General features: G+C 44.6%; 1 protein-coding gene across 1 annotated transcript in view; it reads right to left on the reverse strand.

Moving 5' to 3' along the window:
- XYLT1 (xylosyltransferase 1) overlaps window positions 1–22,452 on the reverse strand; it is a 350,343-nt gene that overhangs the window by 33,229 nt on the left and 294,662 nt on the right. The window contains exons 6-7 of the mRNA XM_027528095.1: window positions 19,876–19,956; window positions 2,983–3,199 (exon numbers count right to left, since the gene is read on the reverse strand). Of these exons, the coding sequence (XP_027383896.1) occupies window positions 2,983–3,199; window positions 19,876–19,956 (298 nt within the window). The remainder of the gene's footprint in view (window positions 1–2,982; window positions 3,200–19,875; window positions 19,957–22,452) is intronic.

Consider the following 22,452-nt stretch of genomic DNA (forward strand, 5'->3'; position numbering starts at 1 on the left):
TTCTGCTTAGCAGTTACTGCTCTGTTTCTCTAAGATGTCTCTTCTCAGCAGCCTAGAAACTGATTTCAAGACATCTCTTATGACCCAGTACATCTGTTCAGCAGAGAGAAAAAGTCCCTTCAGGGCTTCCCTGGAAGCTCAGCTGGTATAGAATCCACCCGCAATGCAGGAGACCTGGTTCAATTTCTGGGTTGGGAAGATCCACTGGAGAAGGGATAGGCTACCTACTCCAGTATTCTTGGGCTTCCCTGGTGGCTCAGATGGTAAAGAATCTGCCTGCAATGCAGGAGACCTGGGTTCGATCCCTGGGTTGGGAAGATCCCCTGGAGGACGGCATGGCAACCAACTCTAGTATTCTTGCCTGGAGAATCCCCATGGACAGAGGGGCCTTGCGTCTACAGTCCGCAGGGTCGCAAAGAGTCAGACACAACTGAGTGACTAAGCACAGCACGAGGTATGTCAACACATGAGGACCAGAGGAAAACACTGGGACAATTTTCTAAAAAACCCTGGACCAAAGGACTCTTGATTTTACAAACAGCTAGACCTGAAACCAAAGGGATTCAGTCTGAGATATTTTGGAACAAAGACTGAAGCCCTGGAATTTCACTCCTGGGAGAGGGACGCCAGAATCATGGACGCCCTCCTGCCCCAGTCACAGGAGGAGGGACTACAACACAGGGAGGAAAGGTGGGGTGTGCTGGGGCTTCCCGCTGTCCATGGTGCTGAAACAGACACCATCATTTCCCCCTATTCCTGAGACTGTTGGCCAACCTCTCCTAGGAATCTGAGAAAAAGGCAATGTTGAGAGTGAAAAGAGAGACCAGAGCAGAGACATATGGTTGGAGCTGCTGAAAGAGAGAGATGGGGAGAGAAAGACACACACACACTGACTTCTATTTGGACACTGTTTTATAACAACCTCAGATACCAGGGTGATATGCTTTCCCCTGCTCTCTGCTTCCTAGGGGAAGCTATTGGGGAATATGTGTCCACCTGTTGCAAACTCATGGCACAGCCTTCAGATGTCTTCTAAGTTCATCCCTTAGAGGTGGTTTGGGAAAAAGGCAAGGCAGAAATGCTGGGATGGAGGAGGTGGGATCTAATAGAGACGCTGGAATGTAAAGTGCCTGGGTGCTCTGTGGGGTAGAGGGTGGGATGGGTGGGACAGAGAGAGCCAGCATTGGGATGCACACCTTGATTAAATCAAACAAAGTCCCAAACAGTCTCTTCTCAATGGCTGAGTGGATAAAATGAGGCTCTATCCACATCACCCAGCTGACCCTCTTGTGATGCTAAATGACATGTCTGTGAACCTGCATTTTAAGCTTGAATTGTCTAAAAGCCCAAACAGGCACATATTCTCCATCAAGCAGTGGGGTAGGTACCCGATTATCAATTGTCTTGTGTCCTTTTGTAATGATGCAGAAAAGATAATGGATGAGGAGGTTATTGGAATTGAGAGAGAAAGTGGGTTTTGCTGAAACATGATTAAAAGCTGATGACTTAACATGTATACAGAATAGCAAAACCTGACCCAGTGATGACAAGCCCATCATCCCTTAGGAGTTATGTCAGCAGTCAGCCCTACTCAGAGCTTGGCCCTGCCCCAGATGTTGGTGAGGGATGTGGAAACCATCAAATGAGATGCATTGTCTTGTTTGGCCTGGAAACACAGAACCTGAGTGGCCCTGAGATGTGGCACAGCCAGGAATGGTGGGCCATTCATGGGAGGTGTCACAGGCTTAATAGAAACAGCCAGCACTGGAGTTTTCTGAAGTTAGAGATTAGGGTGAAAGTGAACTAGAGGTCAGGGAACTAATCTAGAATCTGTCTGCCCAGGTCTGATAAGAAGGCTGCTGGCTGTTGTCAGGAGCAACACTGTAGCACTGAGTCCATACCCATTTCCAGATGGGGCTGGGGCTGTTTCAGAATAGCCTGCAATCTTACACACAGGACTTTCTGAAATGGACTGAATGTTTGCATCCCCGCAAAATTTATAGGTTGAAACCCTAACCCTCAAGTGATGGTGTCAGGAGGTAGGGCCTTTGGAAAGTGATTGTAATGAGGGTGGGATCCACACAAATGGGATTAGTGTCCTTCCCTCACCCTTTGGGCCATGTGAGAACACAATGAGAACTGTCAGTAGGCAGTCTGCAACCAAAAAGAGAGAAAGCACCTGACCACACTGGCACCTTGACCTACAACTTCTAGCCTCCAAAACTGTAAGAAGTACCTTCATTCCATTGTATCCTGTTCTGGCACTCTGAACTAAGATAGTTTCCCATCCTGAGGTCTGAAAAGTGGTGGCAGACTTCTGAGACCTTTTCAAATAGCTGCAAAAGCTAACAAGAAATACTGGGTCCTAAGCATTTGGCCACAATGGCTGTCAATGCAGGAGGCAGAGCAAACCCAACAATAGCCCTGGTTTGGAGATCACCAGAACTGATGTGACTGATGGGGCCAAAACTACTGGAAAAGAGGGGCTGTCAAAAGTTGATACGGGTGTCTCTAAAGAAGCCAGCATATACAATTGTGCAGGTTATGCTCTGCACAACCCTGTGGGTACCATTGACATTGTAGGTATGAGAACTTTGTATTTTTTTCAATAGCAATTTTCTAAAAAATGGCAATAAAGTTGTTCTAACAAAATTAGTATATTGTGATGATTTTATGACTGATGGGAGCCAAGCATCTTGAGGAAGAACTACCTTTTTTTACTTTACACTTTTAAAGACACTGTATAGATTGCTGGTGGCAGCCTTGTGCATCTCCTCCATACAACGACCTCCCTCCGGACTGGACGGGACCAGGGGTCCTACGGTAAGAGTAAGGTTCCTGGTAGCTGGCACAGTTCCCCATCTTCCTCTGGATGTTTGGAGGATAATGCCATGTAGCTTCACCAAAAATTCAGCACCCACTTTGCTCCAAGGGCTAGAGCCAGCCCCTACCTTTCTCAGGGACTTTTCCCCAGATACTCACCTCGGCAGGAAGCAGAGTATAGGAGTAGAATTGCTTCATTTTGGTCACCAGATCGTCAGTGGAGAACGTCACATACTCTACAAACTTCCGGTTTAGCAGGAACCAGTCTGAGCCGCCATCTACAGCAATGCCCTCTGGGATCCTCCGGTCCCCCAGGCGCCACATGTGGGCGTCACACTCCAGGAAGAGCCTGTCCAGGCCCTGTTTCCGGATGAACCTGGACAAGACAAAGTCATGCTTAGCCATGAAAGAGCTCAACCCAGAGTCCAAAAGAAATGGTCAAAACTACTGTCTCTCAGGGAAGGTCTTGGCCATAAAGCCATTTTTTGAGCACTACTACACGCTCAGTGCTGAGCTAGGGGGTCTGTGTGTAGTTTCTCATTTGACCTTCACAAGTGAGGCTGGTCTCTGTAACCCTATGAGGCAGGTACTATTATTATGCCCATTTTACAGATGAAGACACTGAGGCTTAGAGCGCTTAGGACATTTGCCTGCCCAGCACAGTTAGATGGCAACGATCATCTGCTACATCTGCTTCCACTTTAGAGGACTTCTGAAATCACCTTTTCATGCCACAGATGCATTGGAATTTGGTGAATACAGCTCTAGACCCTCATCTCAGAACAGTGCTTTTATTTTTAAATTTATTTTTAAAAATTAATTAATCAGTAAACTATATTTATTTATAATACAGTGTTAGTTTCAGGCATATAGCAAAGTGATTTAGTTATACACACACACACACACACACACACACACACATATATATTTCAGATTCTTTTCATTTACAGGCTACTGAAAGATATTGAATATAGTTTCCTGTGCTATACAGTAAATCTTTGGTTTGTTGATCATCTGTTTTACTTATAACTATCTGTTAATCCTATACTCCTAAATTTATCCCATTGCAGAATAATGCTTTTAAATACAACAAAAATACACAGTTACAAAATATTTCCATAAATACCAAAGTGATGGCATAGTAATTCACATGATTCTTGATTCATACACTATATAGAGGATTGCAAAATATTTTTAAAAACACCAAATTTATGATAATTACATGTGTTTTCTTTTTAACACATTTAATAATAAGATCTTGTAGTAGGTCTAAACACTATTGTAATTTTGAAGAAGAGGTGAGCATAAATGATATTTAGACATGGATGCATCAACTATAATGTGATTTGGGACTTATCTGCAGTCCAGTGGTTAAGACTCTGAACTTACAATGCAAGGGTCACGAGTTCAATCACTTGTTGGGGACACGACAGGAAGAATGGACAAAAAAAGGAAATATATGATTCCAACAGCAACTGCTAATACTATAATGGTTTGTTATCCTATATTTAGCTGGATCTCAATTAGCATTTAGTGAAAATTAAGATCCTTTTCTTCCTGGGCTTCCCTGATGGTCCAGTGGTAAAGAATCTGCCTGCCAATAGAGGAGACACAGGTTCAATCCCTGATCTGGGAAGATCCCACATGTCATGGAGCAACTAAGACTCTGCACCACAACTACTGAGCTTGTGCTCTAGAGCCTGGGAGCCACAGCTACTGAGCCCACGAGCTGCAACTACTGACTCCTGGGCACTGCAAATTAGAGAGTAGCCCCCACTCACTGAAACTAGAGAAAAGCCCACGGAGCAACAAGGACCCAGCACAGTAAAAAATAATAATAATAATAATAATTTTCTTCCTATTCAAAGTCACAGACCCCTAAATTCTATCCATGAACCTCAGATTAATAACTCCTCCTCTAGGACACACACACACACACACACACACACACACGTGTGCACACACACAGGATTCTTCGAGGCAGACAAGGCAAATTCGCCATTCCCTAATTTACAGACACAGAAACCAAAGGTCAAAGAGCTTGTAAGGTGCATAGGGCTGTTGGGAGGGTGGACAGAGCTAGGGCCAAGACTTCTGGCCCAAACTCTCAGTTCATTTTCACTTAGCATTAATTTCACACCTACTATGTGCCAGGCACGGGCTGGCCCTGGTGGAAGGCAAGGAGAAGCAAAGATGATCCCTGCCCCTCAGGAGCTGGTTGTCTCCTTGGGAGTTTATAATTTACAAGTTTTCTGATCTTGTTGCTCTTTCAGATCATACAACATAAAATCAACCATTTAAAAGCATATAATTCAACAGCATTAGTTCATCTGCAATCGTCATCTTTACCTGGTTTCAAAATAGTTCATCACCCTTAAAGGAAACCCCCATCCTCATCAGCAGTTACTTCCTACTCTGCTTCCCTCCAGATCCTGGCCATCCATCTATGGATTTACCTAGTCTGGATATTTCATAGAGATGGAATCACACAAGGTGTGCCCTCTTCCAGCTATCATCGTGTTTTCAAGGTTCCTCCACATTGCAGCACATATTGGTACTTCATCTCCTTCTGTCTGTCTGCCTGGCATCCATTCCTTGCTTTTGTGGGAACCGCACCTTGATTTTATTTTGGACATTCACCCTCAACTCTCAGTTCACTTGGTTTGCCTCAGCCCCAGCACCAGGGGTGGGGACGCGACTTGGCTTGATCAACCAGAGTATACCACCTGCTTGGCTGCCATAATTGCTTCAGGGATGGGAGAACAAGTCAAGCTGAGTCTGAGACTGGGTTCTGGATTTTTGCTGAAAAAAACTAGGAAGGAAGGCTTTTCTTGGGGATTTTTGTCTGGAAGAATGTAAGCTGAGGGTTGCAGGCAGCCATCTTGTCACCATGTGGATAGAGGTTGTCTGACCATGAAGGTATCACAAAAACAAAGAGAGAAAAGAGAGAGAGAGGAGGTGCTTCTGTGGCTGCTGCTGCTAAGTCACTTCAGTCATGTCCGACTCTGTGCAACCCCATAGACGGCAGCCCACCAGGCTCCCCCGTCCCTGGGATTCTCCAGGCAAGAACACTGGAGTGGGTTGCCATTTCCTTCTCCAATGCATGAAAGTGAAAAGTGAAAGTGAAGTCGCTCAGCTGTGTCCGACTCTTCATGACCCCATGGACTGCAGCCCACCAGGCTCCTCCATCCATGGGATTTTCCAGGCAAGAGTACTGGAGTGGGGTGCCATCGCCTTCTCCAAGAGAGGAGATAGACACAGACAAAGCTTCAATGACTTTGCTTGAGACCCTGGATCTTGCTGTCCTTGACTCACCGCCAGACTTGTCAGTAATGTGCTTAAGGCATTTTGGAATAGGGTTCTGTCATTTGCAATGGAAGAAGTCTGGACTAATACATTCCTTAACGATTTCACCTTTATCACTACTGTGATGGATGCAAATGTTCTTAGCCTCCAGGTAGAGTAGGTAGCCACGGCTGTGGCACATTAGGGCCACTTTTCCACTAGGCCGGGCTGCATCCCCCATTGCGTGTCCACAGGTTTTTGTGTTTCCATGACAGATCTCACCTCTGTCTTCACATTAGAGTTGCCTGTCTCCTCCAAGACAGATGCTGCACTAGAACTGACCCAAACTTCCTCGTTTCTGCCTACCTTACAGGTACTGGAACACTGCAAGGCAGCTGTACAGTATAGTAGCTGGAGATGGTCCCACCCTCCTGGCCACTCTCAGTTCTAGAAAGAATCTCTCCCACTGAGCCTCCCACAAATCTGCCAGAGGGAACTGCCTGAAACCTCACTAATAAACCCACACCCATAGCACTTTCTTCTGCACAAATAGAGGACCTGCCCCCAGACACTGGTCACTCACTGAGCACAATGGTGTAATAGATTTAATTCTTAGGAAAACTTGATGCTAGTGTGATAAAAATGGTGATTACAATGATGCTGGTGGTGAAGAGACTTAATTCTGTTAAAATGTGCTTTGCATCTCATCACAACGTGACTCTACCAGTAACCAGCTGGGTGAGTTTGTAAAATAATGACCTTGACTAATGTCCCCCATGGGAAGCTGACAAAGTTGGGCTAGGTCTAGGTTGTAAAATTAAATGCCTACAGGGATCAGACAAATAATGTAAGTGTGTGAGGTAGGCTGAGTATACGATAACAGTGTAGGTAGAATCAGCAAAGATGTAGAGAATGCATTTTCTAAAAGAATTTCAAATCCCTTAAAAAAAATTCTGATAAATAAGACATACCCCTAGGCTGAATCCAGCCCACAGACCACCAGTTGTAATAATGATGAGTTAGGTAGTCTCTAAGGTACTGTTTAGGCTGGATGATTCACAAGCTAGAATCAAGATTTCCAGGAGAAATATGAACAACCTCAGTTATGCAGATGATACCACCCTAATGGCATAAAATGAAGAGGAACTAAAGGGCTTCTTGTTGAAGGTGAAAGAAGAGAGTGAAAAAGCTGGCTTAAAATTCAACTTTCAATAAACCAAGATCATGGTATCTAGTCCCATCACTTTATGGCAAACAGATTGGGAAAAAGTGGAAACAGTGACAGATTTTCTTTTCTTGAGCTCCAAAATCATTGCTGACTCTTGCTCCTTGGATGGCAAGCTATAACAAACCTAGATAACATATTGAAAAACAGAGACATCACTTGCTGACAAAGTTCCCTACAGTCAAAGCTATGGTTTTTCCAGTAGTCATCTACAGATGAGAGAGTTGTACCATAAGGAAAGCTGAGTGCTGAAGAATTAATGCTTTCAAAATGTGGCACTGGAGAAGACTCTTGAGAGTCCCTTGGATAGCAAGGAGATCAATCCTAAAGGAAAAACAATCAATCCTAAAGGAAATCAACCCTGAATATTCATTGGAATGACTGATGCTGAAGCTCCAATACTTTGGCCACCTGATGCTGGAAAAGATCGAGGGCAATAGAAGAAGGGGGTGACAGAGGATAAGATGGTTTGATGGCATAACCGACTTGATGGACATGAGTTTGAGCAAGCCCCGGGAATCGGTGATGGACAGGCAAGCCTGGCATGCTGCAGTTCATGGGATTGCAAAGAGTTGGACACAACTTAGCGACTCAACAACAACAAGGGACTTAGCTGTGACATTCTTAAGTCACTCTTATACCAAGGAAGAGGGTGTGGGGCAAGCACTAGATGGATGCATGGGATCCCAGAGAAGGCTGAGAACTTTTCTGAAGACACACAGGGCAGAAGCCAACCAGAAGACCCAGGTTTCCAATGTCCCTGGTCCTGACCTTTCCCTAACATTTTCTTTCCAAGTGTAAAATTCACTATCCTTAGCAAAGCCATGTTCTCTCTGGGGAGCGACCTGGTAAAAGGTTTTCAATATACCCACAATGGCACTTACTGACACCAAACTTGGCTATAACTGATTCACTGAAGGAAGACACTGAGGGAGGGAAAAGAAAATCCTATCTCGACTCTGGCTGGTGCCAATTAGATGATAATGTCCGGTGGGTACACTTAACTGTGCTTAAACCTTTAAATTTTAGATACTTTATCAAAACTTTCATGGTAATCAAGACAACTGAGGGAGAGAGAGAGAAGAAATACAGGTGGGATGACATGCAAAATTTTTCTTTCCATGGACCAGCTTTTTAATTTCATGTTCCATTAGATTGGATAACAGCATCATCTTGCAATTTTAATGTGATGTCCCAGACTGCAATATCCAAATACAATATTTATGCAGTAATCTCCAAAATAAAATATTTACGGGGTTTGGGAGATTGACTGCTGTACTTACTGCCTTCAAAACCGATAAGCTGCAAAAGCATGCTTCAGTTAATTATGAGTAAATAGAGATCACAGATTTCCCAGGTCTCAGAAAAGTTCCTGGGTTGAAAGGGGCTACGAGCAACTTAGGTCTGGACTGAGAGAAGATGGAAGAGGCCCAGAGGGTGGGAATCTATCAGGCAAAAACAATCAAGCTGTTTAGGCAGTGATTTTGCTGTTTACCCCCCCATGTGGATTTACCATAATTTGAAAAGATAAAGGCTGGAAACCAAAGTAAGTTTGTGAACATCTGGGTGAATCTTTCATCAATGTTGGCTCACCAGGAAAAGGCACATGGCTCTCCCACCTGAGGGATGGAGGGAAGCTGTGCAGCAACAGGCCCATTACACAGAAGATGGCCAGTGATGCTGTCCCCTCTTTAGTTTTGCTTATGACCTAGTTAGCTGGGAAACCTAGGGTCAACAGGAGATATCCTAGAAGAACAGACACGAAGAGGGTCTGGTACCAATGCTGTCTCTGCACTCACTGAGGTGTGGGGCTGATTTACCCTCTCTGAATGCCAGTTGCCTCACCTGTAGGATGAGCCCATGACACCTGTTCTGACAAGCTCCCAAAGCAGCTGCAAAAGTGTGATGCATGATATTTACAAAATTCCTTGCAAAGTGTTTAGTAAGACTCAATCCAAACAATGGGCCGACCCAATCATCAGTTCCTTTTTTCATAGACATGACACCCCTCCCCAATCCTCCTTTGGTGTTTTATTTTTCTCCATAACACTTCACTTTCTAATACAATGCACAAGGTATCTATTTCATTTATTGCCTTTTCTACTACTGGACATAAGGCCCAAGAGGGCAGAAATATTTGTCTTTTTTTTTCTGAACTTTTTATTTTCTTTGGGGGTATAGCTTATTAACCATGTTGTGAAGTTTCAGGTGAACAGTGAAGAGGTTCAGCCACACACATGCATGTACCCATTCTCCCCCAAGCTCCCCTCCCATAGGACACATAACACTAAGCAGTGTGTACATGTCCATCCCACACTCCCTCACTATCCTTTCCCCATTTTTGTCTCTTTTTGATCACTGTGGTATCCCTAGTGCCTAGAACAGTGTCTAGCACAGTGCCTAGCATACAGCGTGTGCCCAATAAATATGTTGAGTGAATGAAAAAAGGGAAGAATAACATCAATATCTGTCAGGCAGTCAGGATGTAGCTGCTGTTGGTTAACCAGGTATCAAAATTTTCTAACACACATTTGACAGGTGAAGGAACTGAATCACAGGAAAGTTAAGTAATTTCTCCAAAGTCACATAGCGATCAGGTTAGGACTTGAATTCGGGTCTGAATGAATCCAATGCCAATGCTTTACTACTTTCCCGTTCTTCATCCCAAGTCGCTGGGGTCCCTCCAAAAGGACTCAAATTAAGGATCTGAGAACTTGTTCTTCCTCAAAAAGACAGAGCCCAGAAATTAGTGAACCAAGAGAAAATGGCTCATTGCTGGTTGGAAGAGGCTTCTTGCCAGACCTTACAAGGAACTTCTGTCTTCAGGCTACTTGAGGGCAAACATGGGATAGTTTGCATTTGATTTTATCTCCTGGGCTCTCAGGAATGGTTTGTCTTCCTGAGATTTGTCTCTACTGCCACAATATGGGACAAAGTCATAGCTAAATGTGATTCTGCTGGGACGTCACAAGGACCAGGTGAGTATCAGAGTTAATCAGATGGAGGGTGGCGAGGGGTTCTGAATCTCCCCCAGGGGAGAAAAAGTTAGCTAAGAAAGTAATCTGTAGCCTTTGAAAATGGCCCCAGAAAGACAGACGCTAAAGAAATCTCTCAATTCAGTTAATTCCCTGGCTACAATCTCGGCATATTCATCAAGTGTGGAATTATTCCAGAACTGTCTTGTCGTATAATGAATTCTGAAAGGAAGAACTCTGCCCCTCAGATTTTACAGCATGTTTGAGCAAGAAGAAATCTCAGCAATTAGTTAATATAACTATCTATAGATAAAAATCCCCAACACACTGAGGCCCAGGGAGGATGTATGAGCCAAGGTCATCCAAAGTCACACAGCCTATAAAAATACTTCTTTTCTTTTCTTGTCCAGTGATATGTCACTGAACCCAGATTACTCTTCAGTATAAGTACAACCTAAGCATTTCAGTTTAAACACAAAATCATGAAGCAAAGCATGAAAACACAGTGTTTGAAGTCAGCCAGCTAGTGAAGGGCCCACACAAAACAGCCATGGGACACAGGGGCCGAACTTGGGGCTCTGGAGCCAGAATATTTGGTACAAGTCCTGGATCTGCCATTAACCTTGGGCAACCTGAATACAAGACACCTCAGCTTCTTATGGGAAACAGTGATCATCATAATACCTGTCTCACAGAGTTTAAATGCGATTATATTTTATATGGAGAGGGCTTAGTGTAGTACTCAGCATTTAGCAAGTACTTGGTCCATCTAGTCAAAGCTATGGCTTTTCCAGCAGTCATGTATGGATGTGAGAGTTGGACTATAAAGAAAATTGAGCACTAAAGAATTGATGCTTCTGAACTGTGGTGTTGAAGAAGACTCTTGAGAGTCCCTTGGACTGCAAGAAGTTCCAACCAGTCAATCCTAAAGGAAATCAGTCCTGAATATTCATTGGAAGGACTGATGCTGAAGCTGAAGCTCCAATAATTTGGCCACCTGATGCAAAGAACCGACTCATTGGAAAAGACCCTGATGCTGGAAAAGCTTGAAGGAAGGTGGAGAAGGGGACGGGAGAGGATGAAATGGTTGGATGGCATCACCAACTCAATGGGCATGAGCCTGAGTAAGCTCCAGTAGTTGGTGATGGACAAGGAAGCCTGGCATGCTGCAGTCCATGGGGTCGCAAAGAATTGGACACAACTGAATGAAGATACTTAACATTTTCCATAATCAAGCTATAAAATTAAAACTTCAATCGCTCCTCTTCTGTATTCTAGGACTTTGTAGACAGGCATGTGTAGGGCACGTCAGGGCTAAGGAGAAACCCTTTATGTTCTGAAAAGCAATTTCATTTCAGCACCAAGGACAGAAACCCAGTGCCTCCACAGTGAGTCTCCTGTGATGCTCTTGGTTGTGGTGGCAGATGTGACAAGCTTCACATGTACCCTGATTCTGTCTGAGAACCACAAATATGAAACCCTCCCATCTTTCCAAGGCACAAGTCAGTGAGGATTCAGGTCATTAAGTTCCTAAATTTGCAGCTCCATAAGGGGTCCACTGGCCATTTCTCACATGCCAGTATGGGTTATGCCCTTTCCTGACCTGGGCTGGAGTCATCTGTCAGTCCCTACTCTGCAGTAGTTGGAAGACCAAAAGAGTCATTTGCTCATTCAGCAGCTCTCCAAGTCTATGTGCTGAGAATATGGTTGTAAAGGAGATGGACATGAGCCCTGTCCTTCTGTCTCTTCTAGAATGAGAGGTAAATCAGTAATATTTATCATTTATTGAGCACTTACTACTTTCTAAGTCCTATTCCTTGCACTTAAAGTATATTCTCTCATTTAGTCTTCATCACAATCCTATGAGAGCTCGTTTTACAAGAACAAAGATACAGAGAGGTTAAGTAATTTTCCCAAGGCTACACACCTGGTCAGTGATAAGGGAGGGATTCAAACCTAGCAGTCAGGCTCTGGATTCCACACTCTTTACCACAAGGCTGTAAAACTGTTCTAATAAATAAGTAAGTAGTCATAAAGAGCTACAAAATACATGAACATATAATTAGACATTTGTGATGAGTGTTATACAGGAAAACAGAGTGCAGTGTCAGAAAATAAAGAGACAGGGACTTAATTAGTGAAGATTGTTGGGGAAGATTTTGCTGAGGAGGCGACCCTGACAAGAAGGATGAGAAGGAATCAGTCATCTGAAGAGTTGTGGGGAAGAGCTTTATAGGAGACAGAAATAGTGTGTGCAGGAGCCTGAATGAGTGAAGAGAAGCTAAAGTGGTGGGAGTGAGGGCTACAGGGAGAAGCTCAGCTTCACCACCTCACGTAAGAGGAGACCAGCCACAGGAGAGGCAGGTCTGACCTGACTGGTGGAAGGAGCATGTCCTCCATAAGAACATGTGGTTTGAACGTGGCAGGAAACTCCACGATGAACATACTCAGGGAATCAGTGTAGCACAGTGGCCTGGAGTCTAGACCCCGGAACCAGACCACCTGCATTCAAGTCTGTTTCCCCATTCCCAAACTGTATGTTGTTTAATCTCTCTAGCCTCGATGTTCCCATGTAGAAAATGGGCATGATACTAACTGTGCTTATATCATGGGATTGTTGTGAGAATTGAAAGAATTAATATCTATAAGGCATTTAGGACAGTATCTGCACACAGTAAACCCTATATTACATACACTCCGGGTGAAGAAAGTTGACTTGAGTTTCACATTCAGGAATGAAAGAAAAACCATTCTAAGCAGAAATGCAGACTCAGGGCCCAAATCCTGGAACCAAGAACCCCAGGTTGGGTGACCCATGCTCTTTATAGTACTCAGGGCCTGAATCAGCTTGTGCCTCTGAGAGTCTAAAGGTCCACTGAGGACTAATTGATTTTCCCTATTTTAAATTTCACACAAATTTAAAAACAATATCTACTGCATTACATTCTAATTATGAAAGTAATGTAGGCCTCCCTAGGCATGGAACACAAAGATAAGGCAAAAAAGGAAATGAAAAAACATACTCTTTATCTCAGAGATGACAGTGCACAAACTTGTCTTCTAGTCTTTGGTCTAACTTCAACATGTATTGTTTCGAAAACAGAAAAGTTCTAAAGTTGACTTCAAAACTCATGAGGAGGCCCACAGAGCTGTGTACACAGCTTTGTGCGGGTGCCTGTGTGATGCTAAGCTTTATTTTGACATGGCTGCCATAACTGGATTAAACAAAGTGAACATGCAAACAGCGATAAACTCACCAGTTGGGTTTAAGGAAAGAGAGAGGGGAATGCAATCTGCTTTCCCCATTGGAGATGAGATATTAATTATCTCCTCCCATCAATCATGGTGCTACAAGACAGATGGGGAGAGAGTTCTCCTGATAAGCAAGCTGGCACCAACGGGCCTCCTGAAAGCAGATTTGCTTGGAGGAGGTTCCTGGCCAGGCTCTCGATGGATTTGCCAATTTTTGGTTAAACAGTTGCCTGTTTATACATCAAGGGAGCTTTGGGCCCGAAGATTAGTTCAATGTCAGAGAGAAGAGCTGGCGAATCTGCTTAGCTGCCATTCTGATGCCAGCGGGGCACCACCACGTCTAGCAGGTGGATCCCAGACCTGGGAACAGGAAGAAACTTGTTTATGCCACTTGTGACCTGAGAGCTGGGACCCTTCCTAGCTTCCTTCTGGTCTAGGCTTTTTACATTTGAAATACTAGATCTTTCTCTAAGAACTGTAAAAAGTGTTTCTAAAATGTTAATCATGTGGATACACACCATCTTCAAGGTTTTTCAGCCCTGTCCCCATCGCCACCTCCATCATCACCACCGTCATCAACTTATTATGCACACCTAACTATTCCAAGAGCTTATCCACATATCCCCTGCTTTAATTCTTGCAGCAGTTCTAGGAGGGTGGCTTTATTATCATTCTTCCCATTTTGCAGATAAAGAATCTGAAGCACAAGTGATTGATTTAACTTACCCAGGGCCACACACCTGATGAGTGCTTAGCATGTGAACCCTGGCAGTCTGGTTCCAGAACCTGGATTCTTAACAGCTATGCTATAGGCTTTACGAACTCTGTATGGGACTGCCCTCAATATTTTTTTTTTCTAAACCAACTTTAGATAGCTTCAACTGTTCTTTTTTTTTTTTTTTTAACTTAATCTTATTCTAAGCATAATATCTGTGAAGTACTGGATTAATTATATAAATTTTTGTTGATGCACATAAACTCAATACAAATTCTCCCATGACACTCCTTCATGAACTCCCCCAAATAATCTCACGTGTGGATCATGAACACAATTTAGGAGAGGCTGACTCTAGAAAGTAGGGGATGGGCTGATTTTCCTCCCTTGTTCATTTAAAAAATAATTCTGCTTAAAATCAGTAGAATTTTGCTCTTTCAGCTGCACACCCTAAGAACTCAAAGTAACAGGTCCTCTCAGATGTAGTCACTAAAATGCGGTGATAACAGTCAGACCAAACCAGGCTCCAATACCAGCTGTGTGGAACCTGGAGCAAGTTAAACAACTTTGCAAGCCTCAGTTGTACTCATCTCTGAAATGGGATAACACACTGAAAAGCACCTGGCTAGATGCTTCCTGTGGTCTGTGAGGCTACTCAGTCCTCCACAATCCCTACATCACTGGATCTTATGTGATCCAGACAATCCCCCCATGTCTGGATCTTATAAAGAGGAGAACATGAAGGCATGGAGAATCGAAGCCGTTTGTCAGAGTGCCCTGGCTATCACAAGCTGAGCTGGCATTTTGACACAGGTGTCTGGACTCCAGGGCCCATGCTGTTACCAATACTCCACACTATGCCCCAAGACTGAGCCCTGGGATCCTGGTGACCTTAAATTATTTGGGCACTGACACCAACCAAGGCCAGAAAGTCTCAGAAACTATTCTGGCTAAGGGAAATAAGTTTTTCTTTCCATCTCCCTGTAAGAGGTCCCATACTCTGAGATTTGATCAGTCTACCAAGATCTGGGGGAACTTCTCTGATGCTCTCTGAGCAGAAACCAGGAGTTCTGGGGATGTTTGCCAAGACCTGCTTATTCAGGGCACCTGCTTCTGCTAGCCCTGCAGAGATTATCTGGGAAAATGATAACTGCGCTGCATGTCTTTCAATATGTCTAGCCACTTGATTTTTGGAGGAATACAAGGAAATAGAGTGAACACTACACTCTCCTTCATTTAATTATAGGAACAGTCAGGACCAATTGGGCAGCTATTAAAATACTAGTTTGCCTTTATGCCATCTCTTAGCAGCGGGAGCTGGAAGTCCAAATTGACTGCTAAAGACGAGTTAGGGACAGAAGGTCAAAACTGCTATTAGAAACCACGCGGGATTAAAAATGGAGGCACCCTGTGGCCTATTTTGTATCTCACTGCTTGCTTCTGTCTCTCTCCATCTTCCCGTCTTTTATACTCTCTGCCTCTGTCACATTGTCTTTGCAAGGGCTGGTCCTGAAGCATGGAACATCAGAATGCGAGGGCATTTGGAGATCATCTCATTCAACCACTGCATTTGTCCAACACAGTGAAGCCCAGAGAAGCAGAGTGGCTGCTCCGAAGCCACCCAGCATATTGGAAGAAAGCAGGACCCAAGCACAGATGGGCTGCATCATGCAGGCTTCTGAGTCTGGGCTCTGGGGACACATTCCTCTAGGCCTGAGTCCTAGCCCTGCCCTTGCTGTGTGAGCATAAGCAAGTCACTTCACTTCTCTGAGTCTCAGTGTCCTCATCAGTAAAATGAGGCTAATATGTTGAGAAGGGTCACCATCTGAAGCCAGAAAATTAAACCCACACAAAGGGAAAGAGAACTAATGGAAGTTAAGTTAAAGGGTAAGGGTGGTCAAAAGGAACAAACTTCCAGTTATAAAATAAATACGGTCGAGGGCTGTAATGTATAACATGGTGACCACAGTTAATAATACCATATTGCATATTTGAAAGTTGCTATGATCTTAAAATTTCTTATCATGAGAAAAAACTAACTATACGTGGTGATGGATATTAACTAGACATATTGTGGTGGTGATTTTATAATATATGCATATATTGAATGCTATGGCTCAGACAATAAAGAATCTACCTGCAATGCAGGAGACCCAGTTTTAATCCCTGGGTTGGGAAGCTCCCCTGGAGAAGGAAATGGCAACCCAGTTCAGTATTCTTGCCTGGAGAATTCCATGGACAGAGGAGCCTGGTGGGCTACAGTCCATGGGATCAGAAAGAGTTGGACACAACTGAGCAACGAACACATTCACCTTCATACCTGACACTAATATGTCAGTTATACCTCAATTAAAAAAAATATTTCTGCTAGTGAACTACCTGACTACTTGATGTGCTGTGTTTGCTTTATTTTAACCCTCTCCAGACCAATAAGAAATAATTTTCAAAAGAACTAACAGAGTCTGGGCTTGACGATATCATTTGAACTGCTTGATTCAGCAATGCCCAAAGTCAGATACTAGTGTTTTAGTTGAATCATCCAATAACTTCCTTTACCCTTTAATCAAGTTTAAGCTGAGTTTCTGTCATTTCCCACCAAAAAAAAAAAAAAAAAAGAGTTTTTCCTAACATACAATCAGTGCAGAACCAGAGCCAAACCTCGCCCAGGGTGCCCCTGTGGGTGACACAAGGGAAGATGTGCATGGTTAGGCTTGTTCCCACAGCAGGGAGCCCTCAGCTGCCAAAGAGGAGACAGTGGCGGCTGATGGCTCATTTTACTATTAAACCCTCAATTCATCTAAGTGAGTGAATCCTGGCTGAGGACTCATGCATGAGTGTTGGAACTTGTGAGCTCTTCTGTCCAGAGAGCCTTGGGTTTTAGGGTTTTAGAGGGAGGTGCAAGCGATATCTCCTGAGCCTGAGTCTTTACCCTGCTCTGTATCCTGCTGTGCCATTTGGGTAACACCTGTCAACTCCGGAGGCACATCAACTGGACAAGACGTACTCACAAAACTCAAAGGCACAACCCTGGCCTGTACATCGACTATTTATTTCTCCCGCCTGCAGTATTTCAGTCTGATGTTTATCATCAATGACACCACCACCACCATCACCATCATCACCACCACCATCACCACCACCACCCCACCATCACCATCACAGGGATTTATGATGTGCCAAATGCTTTATACACAGCATCTCATTCAATCCTTCCAATGATCTCATGAGTATAAGTCCATTAATATGTCCATCGTACAGATAAGGGAAGAGGCTCAGAGAGGTTAAGTCACCAGTCCAATGCAACACAGCCAGGACATGGTAGATCAGGGCTTCAACCCAGGAGATATGACTCCCAAAATTCACAATCTTAACCTCTGTGCCATACCCAGCTCTTAGCACAGTGCCTGGAAATAGCAGACAGAGAATAAATACTGAGTAGGCTAGAACAACAATACTAGGGTGGATGTAATTTAGACACAAGTTTATCAACTTACAGTGGATTTTTTGTTCTCATGATGTAACTTTGCACAAACCATGTATTATAAATAATAAGGGTCTTCATTCTCTATCTAAGGGTGGGGAACCAAAATCTGGGCTAGTTCTGATAACTTACCACCTCCATGGAATCTGAGTGACTATAAAAATAAAGCTGGATCCTGTGTGAAAAGGGGCCAGCAGAGTGATAGGCACTTAGCAGGAACACAGTACACTATATGGCTATAGTGTATTACAGTGTACATCTTCTTTATCCACCCAGGTTTGTCCAGCTTAGTGGCCAAAACATGCTATACTAATCTGTGCTAATTTACAGAGCATCCTCAAGTCTAGGGGTTGCTATTAAATGTAAAGAATGCAGACTGTCAGTTGGACAAGATGGATCCAACAGACAGTTGGATGAAGTCAAAGTCAAAATTAAGGAAAGTGATGCAACCCAAGGATTTGGGGATTACTTCTTGAAAACTTGGGAAATGGAGCCCACTGCTTGCCTCTGTCTCTCCCTGCTGTGGATATCTGGGCAAAGTGGATCACAGAGCCAGCCAGAAAGACACCTCCAGCAGCAGCAGTGGAGAACACCAACAGCAGAGATGGGCAAACTGAAGGGCATTGGGACCAGGTAGGGGAGAAGGCAGCAAGAACTGCAGGGTCCTGTAGAACACAGGCTTTGTCTAAGACAATACAACCTTCATGAGAAAATTCAGGCACAGAGTAAGTGGACATTTAAGTGGATCTTTTAAGATGAGCTGGAAACATTGCTATTTTTTTAAATGGGGCTATTAATCTTCAGATGAAGCACCTGAATTAAACAGAACAAAACCAGAACCAAGGCCAAACAGAACACGTTAACATGCTAAAATTATCCTGTGAACTGTCAGATTAAGTTCTGAGTTCAACGCTAGAAAAATGTTCTAAGATGGCAGAGCCCTATGGTTGATTCATGTTGATGTATGTCAGAAACAAACATAACATTGTAATGCAATTATCCTCCAATTAAAAATAAATAAGCCTTTTTAAAAAGCTGGCAGAGTGATCCTGAGTGGGTTTGTAATGGTTTTTTCTTTCTAGATGGTGAAGCGGATCATGTGATCTCTCCTACAGAGGGCGCTCAAGACTGTAGCCCTTCTAGCAGAGGGCCACAGAGATTTAGACTCAACTCAAAGGGAAATCAACCCTGAATGTTCATTGGAAGGACTGGTGCTGAAGCTGACCCTCCAATACTTCTGCCACCTGATGCAAAGAACTGACTCATTGGAAAAGACCCTGATGCTGGAAGGATTGAAGGCAGGAGGAGAAGGGGACGACAAAGGATGAGATGGTTGGATGGCATCACCGACTCAATGGACATGAGTTTGAGTAAGCTCTGGGAGTTGGTGATGGACAGGGAGGCCTGGCGTGCTGCAGTCGATGGGGTTGCAAAGAGTAGGACATGCCTGAGCGACTGAACAACAACAACAACGAGGGGGTCTGTAGTGATGCTGTTTGCTTCCCTCAGTTTAAGTGAGAGAGGCACAAAGGATTCTGCTGCCTCAAATCCCTGCCCACAACTTAGACAGCAAGAGTGAGGCAATGGTGAAGGCACAGGGCGGGAAGTTGGTTTCCTTGACTCCAACTCCCTTCTGGTGTGAGACTTTCAATTTCCTACTTGAAAGTAAATTCCATGAGAGTGAGGATTTTGTCTCATTCACCTTTAGAAGGGTGCCTGGCACATGTTTGGCCCCATGTGAATATTTGCTGAATGACTGGCAAACTGAATGTATGTTCATGGGACATCATGAACTTGAACTATGGGCCTCGGTCTTCCTCCCAATAAAATGAGTATAAAATGATTACCCTACTTTCCTCAGAGGACTGCCATGAGAACACGGGCTCATGAAAATGCTTATATGACATGATGAGACACATTTGCTGTTCTCTCTGTTTCTGGCTGGCAGGAGAGACCACTTCAGATTCTGCACAGGAAGGGCCAAGGCCCAGCCGTGCCATGCCTCTCTCCCGTTCTCAACTTATTTCTGGTTGCATCAAACCAGTCTAGAAGGAAGCCCCCAAATGATGACTCAGATTTCATTTCTCTTTTGCACAAGGGTAGAGGGAAGATATACTACCTTGCATTGTCCCGGCCATGCGACTTCAAGAAATTCATGTCTCGGTATCGGGAGAGAAATGCCACCAGCTGGTCATTTGTCCTGTGGAAGCAAAACAAGAGGAAAGTCAGAGCCTCCAGAGACCATGGACACTTGTGACTGGCTCCCTTCTTTGTCACAGCAACCACATCCCCTCCTTCATTTATACCTTGCAAGGTGCATGAGGCATCTTCTTTCATGTACCTCCATCACCAAGTTTACCAAAGTATGCTAAAATGGACTGTTTGTATGTTTGTGTCCTACACACTCCCATATGCTGTGAACTCCTTGAGAATTAGTGTAGTGTCTTACTTGTTTTGGAATCCCCAGGACCCAGCACTGGGATTGGCAAACAATAGGACATCAGTGAATATCTCGGTGGCAGATACAAAGTAACCTCAGGGCCTTTGCTCTCACTGTGCCTGGCTGTGGTTTTTCCAGTAGTCACGTATGGATGTGAGAGTTGGACTATAAAGAAAGCCGAGCACTGAAGAATTGATGCTTTTGAACTGTGGTGTTGGAGAAGACTCTTGAGAGTCCCTTGGACTGCAAGGAGATCCAACCAGTCCATCCTAAAGGAGATCAACCCTGATTATTCATTGGAAGGACTGATGCTGAAGCTGAAACTCCAATATTTTGGCCACCTGATTGGAAGAGCTGACTCACTGGAAAAGACTCTGATGCTGGGAAAGATTGAAGGCAGGAGGAGAAGGGGATGACAGAGGATGAGATGGTTGGATGGCATCACTGACCCAGTGGACATGTGTTTGAGTAAACACCAGGAGTTTACTGGTGATGGACAGGGAGGCCTGGCATGCTGCAGTCCATGCGGTTGCAAAGAGTCAGACATGACTGAGCGACTGAACTGAACTGAACTGAACTGTGCCTGGGAAATTCTGCCCCATATCTTTCTATGTCTGCTCTTGTCATCCAGATTTCTTTTCAAATGTCACCTCATGAAAAAGGCTGTTTTTAGGTCCCCAACCTAAAGCAGCACCCGCTCCCCTTCACTTAACATATCACTCTATTTACATATGATCTCATCACCATCTGAAAGGGCTAAATTTGCTTACATTAGGATGTAAGCTCCATGAGGACAGAACCTAATCAAACTCGCTCATCACTGGCACATAGTAGGAGGTACAGTAATCATAGTAGGAGGTACAGCAATGCTTGCTGGATGAGTGGATGACTAACGGTGAGATGAGTTTAAAGTGACGCCTTCAAATGCACTTTGAGAAACGAATGCATCGATGAATGAATGAATGCTAAATCCTCCCTAGCCCCTGGGCTACTGATTGAGAGAGCTTTAAGAAATATGAAGTGCAATACAAACAGGTGACATCGTTCCCAGCATTGTTATCCCAAATTTATCGCCATCAATCTCAGCACTAGCAGTGTAGTCACAGCTAATCAGCTTGTGCATACAGCTGTGACAGTATTTTAAAAGGCAGTCACACGGGTCTCCATCTGCCAGAAACGCAGTCGCCTCTTACGCTGAATAAACCCAAACAGGTAAATGGTGCTGAAGTGACAGCTCCTTTATCATCAGCTTCTCTGCTGGGGGTAGGGGGGGTTTACTTAGAAGGAAAGGGTTAACCATCCTTTCAAATTGGGAGAACAGGTGAAGGTGCATCTCTGGGAAGAGAAAGGAGGCTAGAACTTTGTGGGGGGTGGGGGGGGGCAGGTGGGTGCCTCAGAAAGCGATGCCTGCACTCTGGAAGCAGAAGGGGCTGGAGATAGATCTCAGCTCCATTCCCGACCCTGTTGTGTGTCCTAGGGTAAGTCATTCAACCTCTGAGTGACAGCCTTCACCTGGCTGCCCTGCACAAAGTAGATATACACGCTGATGGATAACTGGGTACATGAGGGCATACAGTAGGTGCACAATAAATGTAAGGTGCTCTGCTCTGGCCTCTCACCAGCCTATAGGGGCCGCTCCCAGCCATCCCTCCCTCTCTCTTTTCCCTGCATCACCCGAAGTCGCGCCACGCCAAGCCCCTGCTCTCTGATTGGCCAACTCTTGTTGACCAACTCATAATTCCAGCAGAGGGGGGACAGAGCAGTTAGGAGATGCTGCAGCAGAACCCAGCACTGCCGACAGCCGGTCCTAGTGTGGAAATCAACCACTTCAAAACCTGCCGTTCTAGTGGCTGGCAAATGCCAGAAAAACCTCGCATGTCTGCAACAAGGTAAATCCACACGGGCACAAACGCAGACAGCTTAGCCCTGCGGATATGCGCAAGGGTGCAGCCTGGGGACGCAGACAGAAAGCCAAGCCCACGTGTCCGCGCCCACGTGGAGCATCTCCGCAGGCGGGCAGGGTGAAGCCCAGGCGTGCCTCACGCCCAGTGATGGAGAGCGGTGGGCAAAGGGCTTCTTGAAGGTCCTGGAGAGGTGGAAACTAAACCAGCCTGGAAAGGAAATTAAGCAACCTCTCTTTCCAAATCACAGAGGCCTGTTCCAGCTCCATGGCTTAGAGGTGCCTCTTTACCAACCCCTTCGCCACTCTCTGCGACAGTTCATTATTGTCCTCCCGATGAATACAGGGACAAGTTA

The sequence above is a fragment of the Bos indicus x Bos taurus genome, chromosome 25, assembly GCF_003369695.1.
Source record: "Bos indicus x Bos taurus breed Angus x Brahman F1 hybrid chromosome 25, Bos_hybrid_MaternalHap_v2.0, whole genome shotgun sequence".
NCBI classification, from domain to species: Eukaryota; Metazoa; Chordata; class Mammalia; order Artiodactyla; family Bovidae; genus Bos; species Bos indicus x Bos taurus.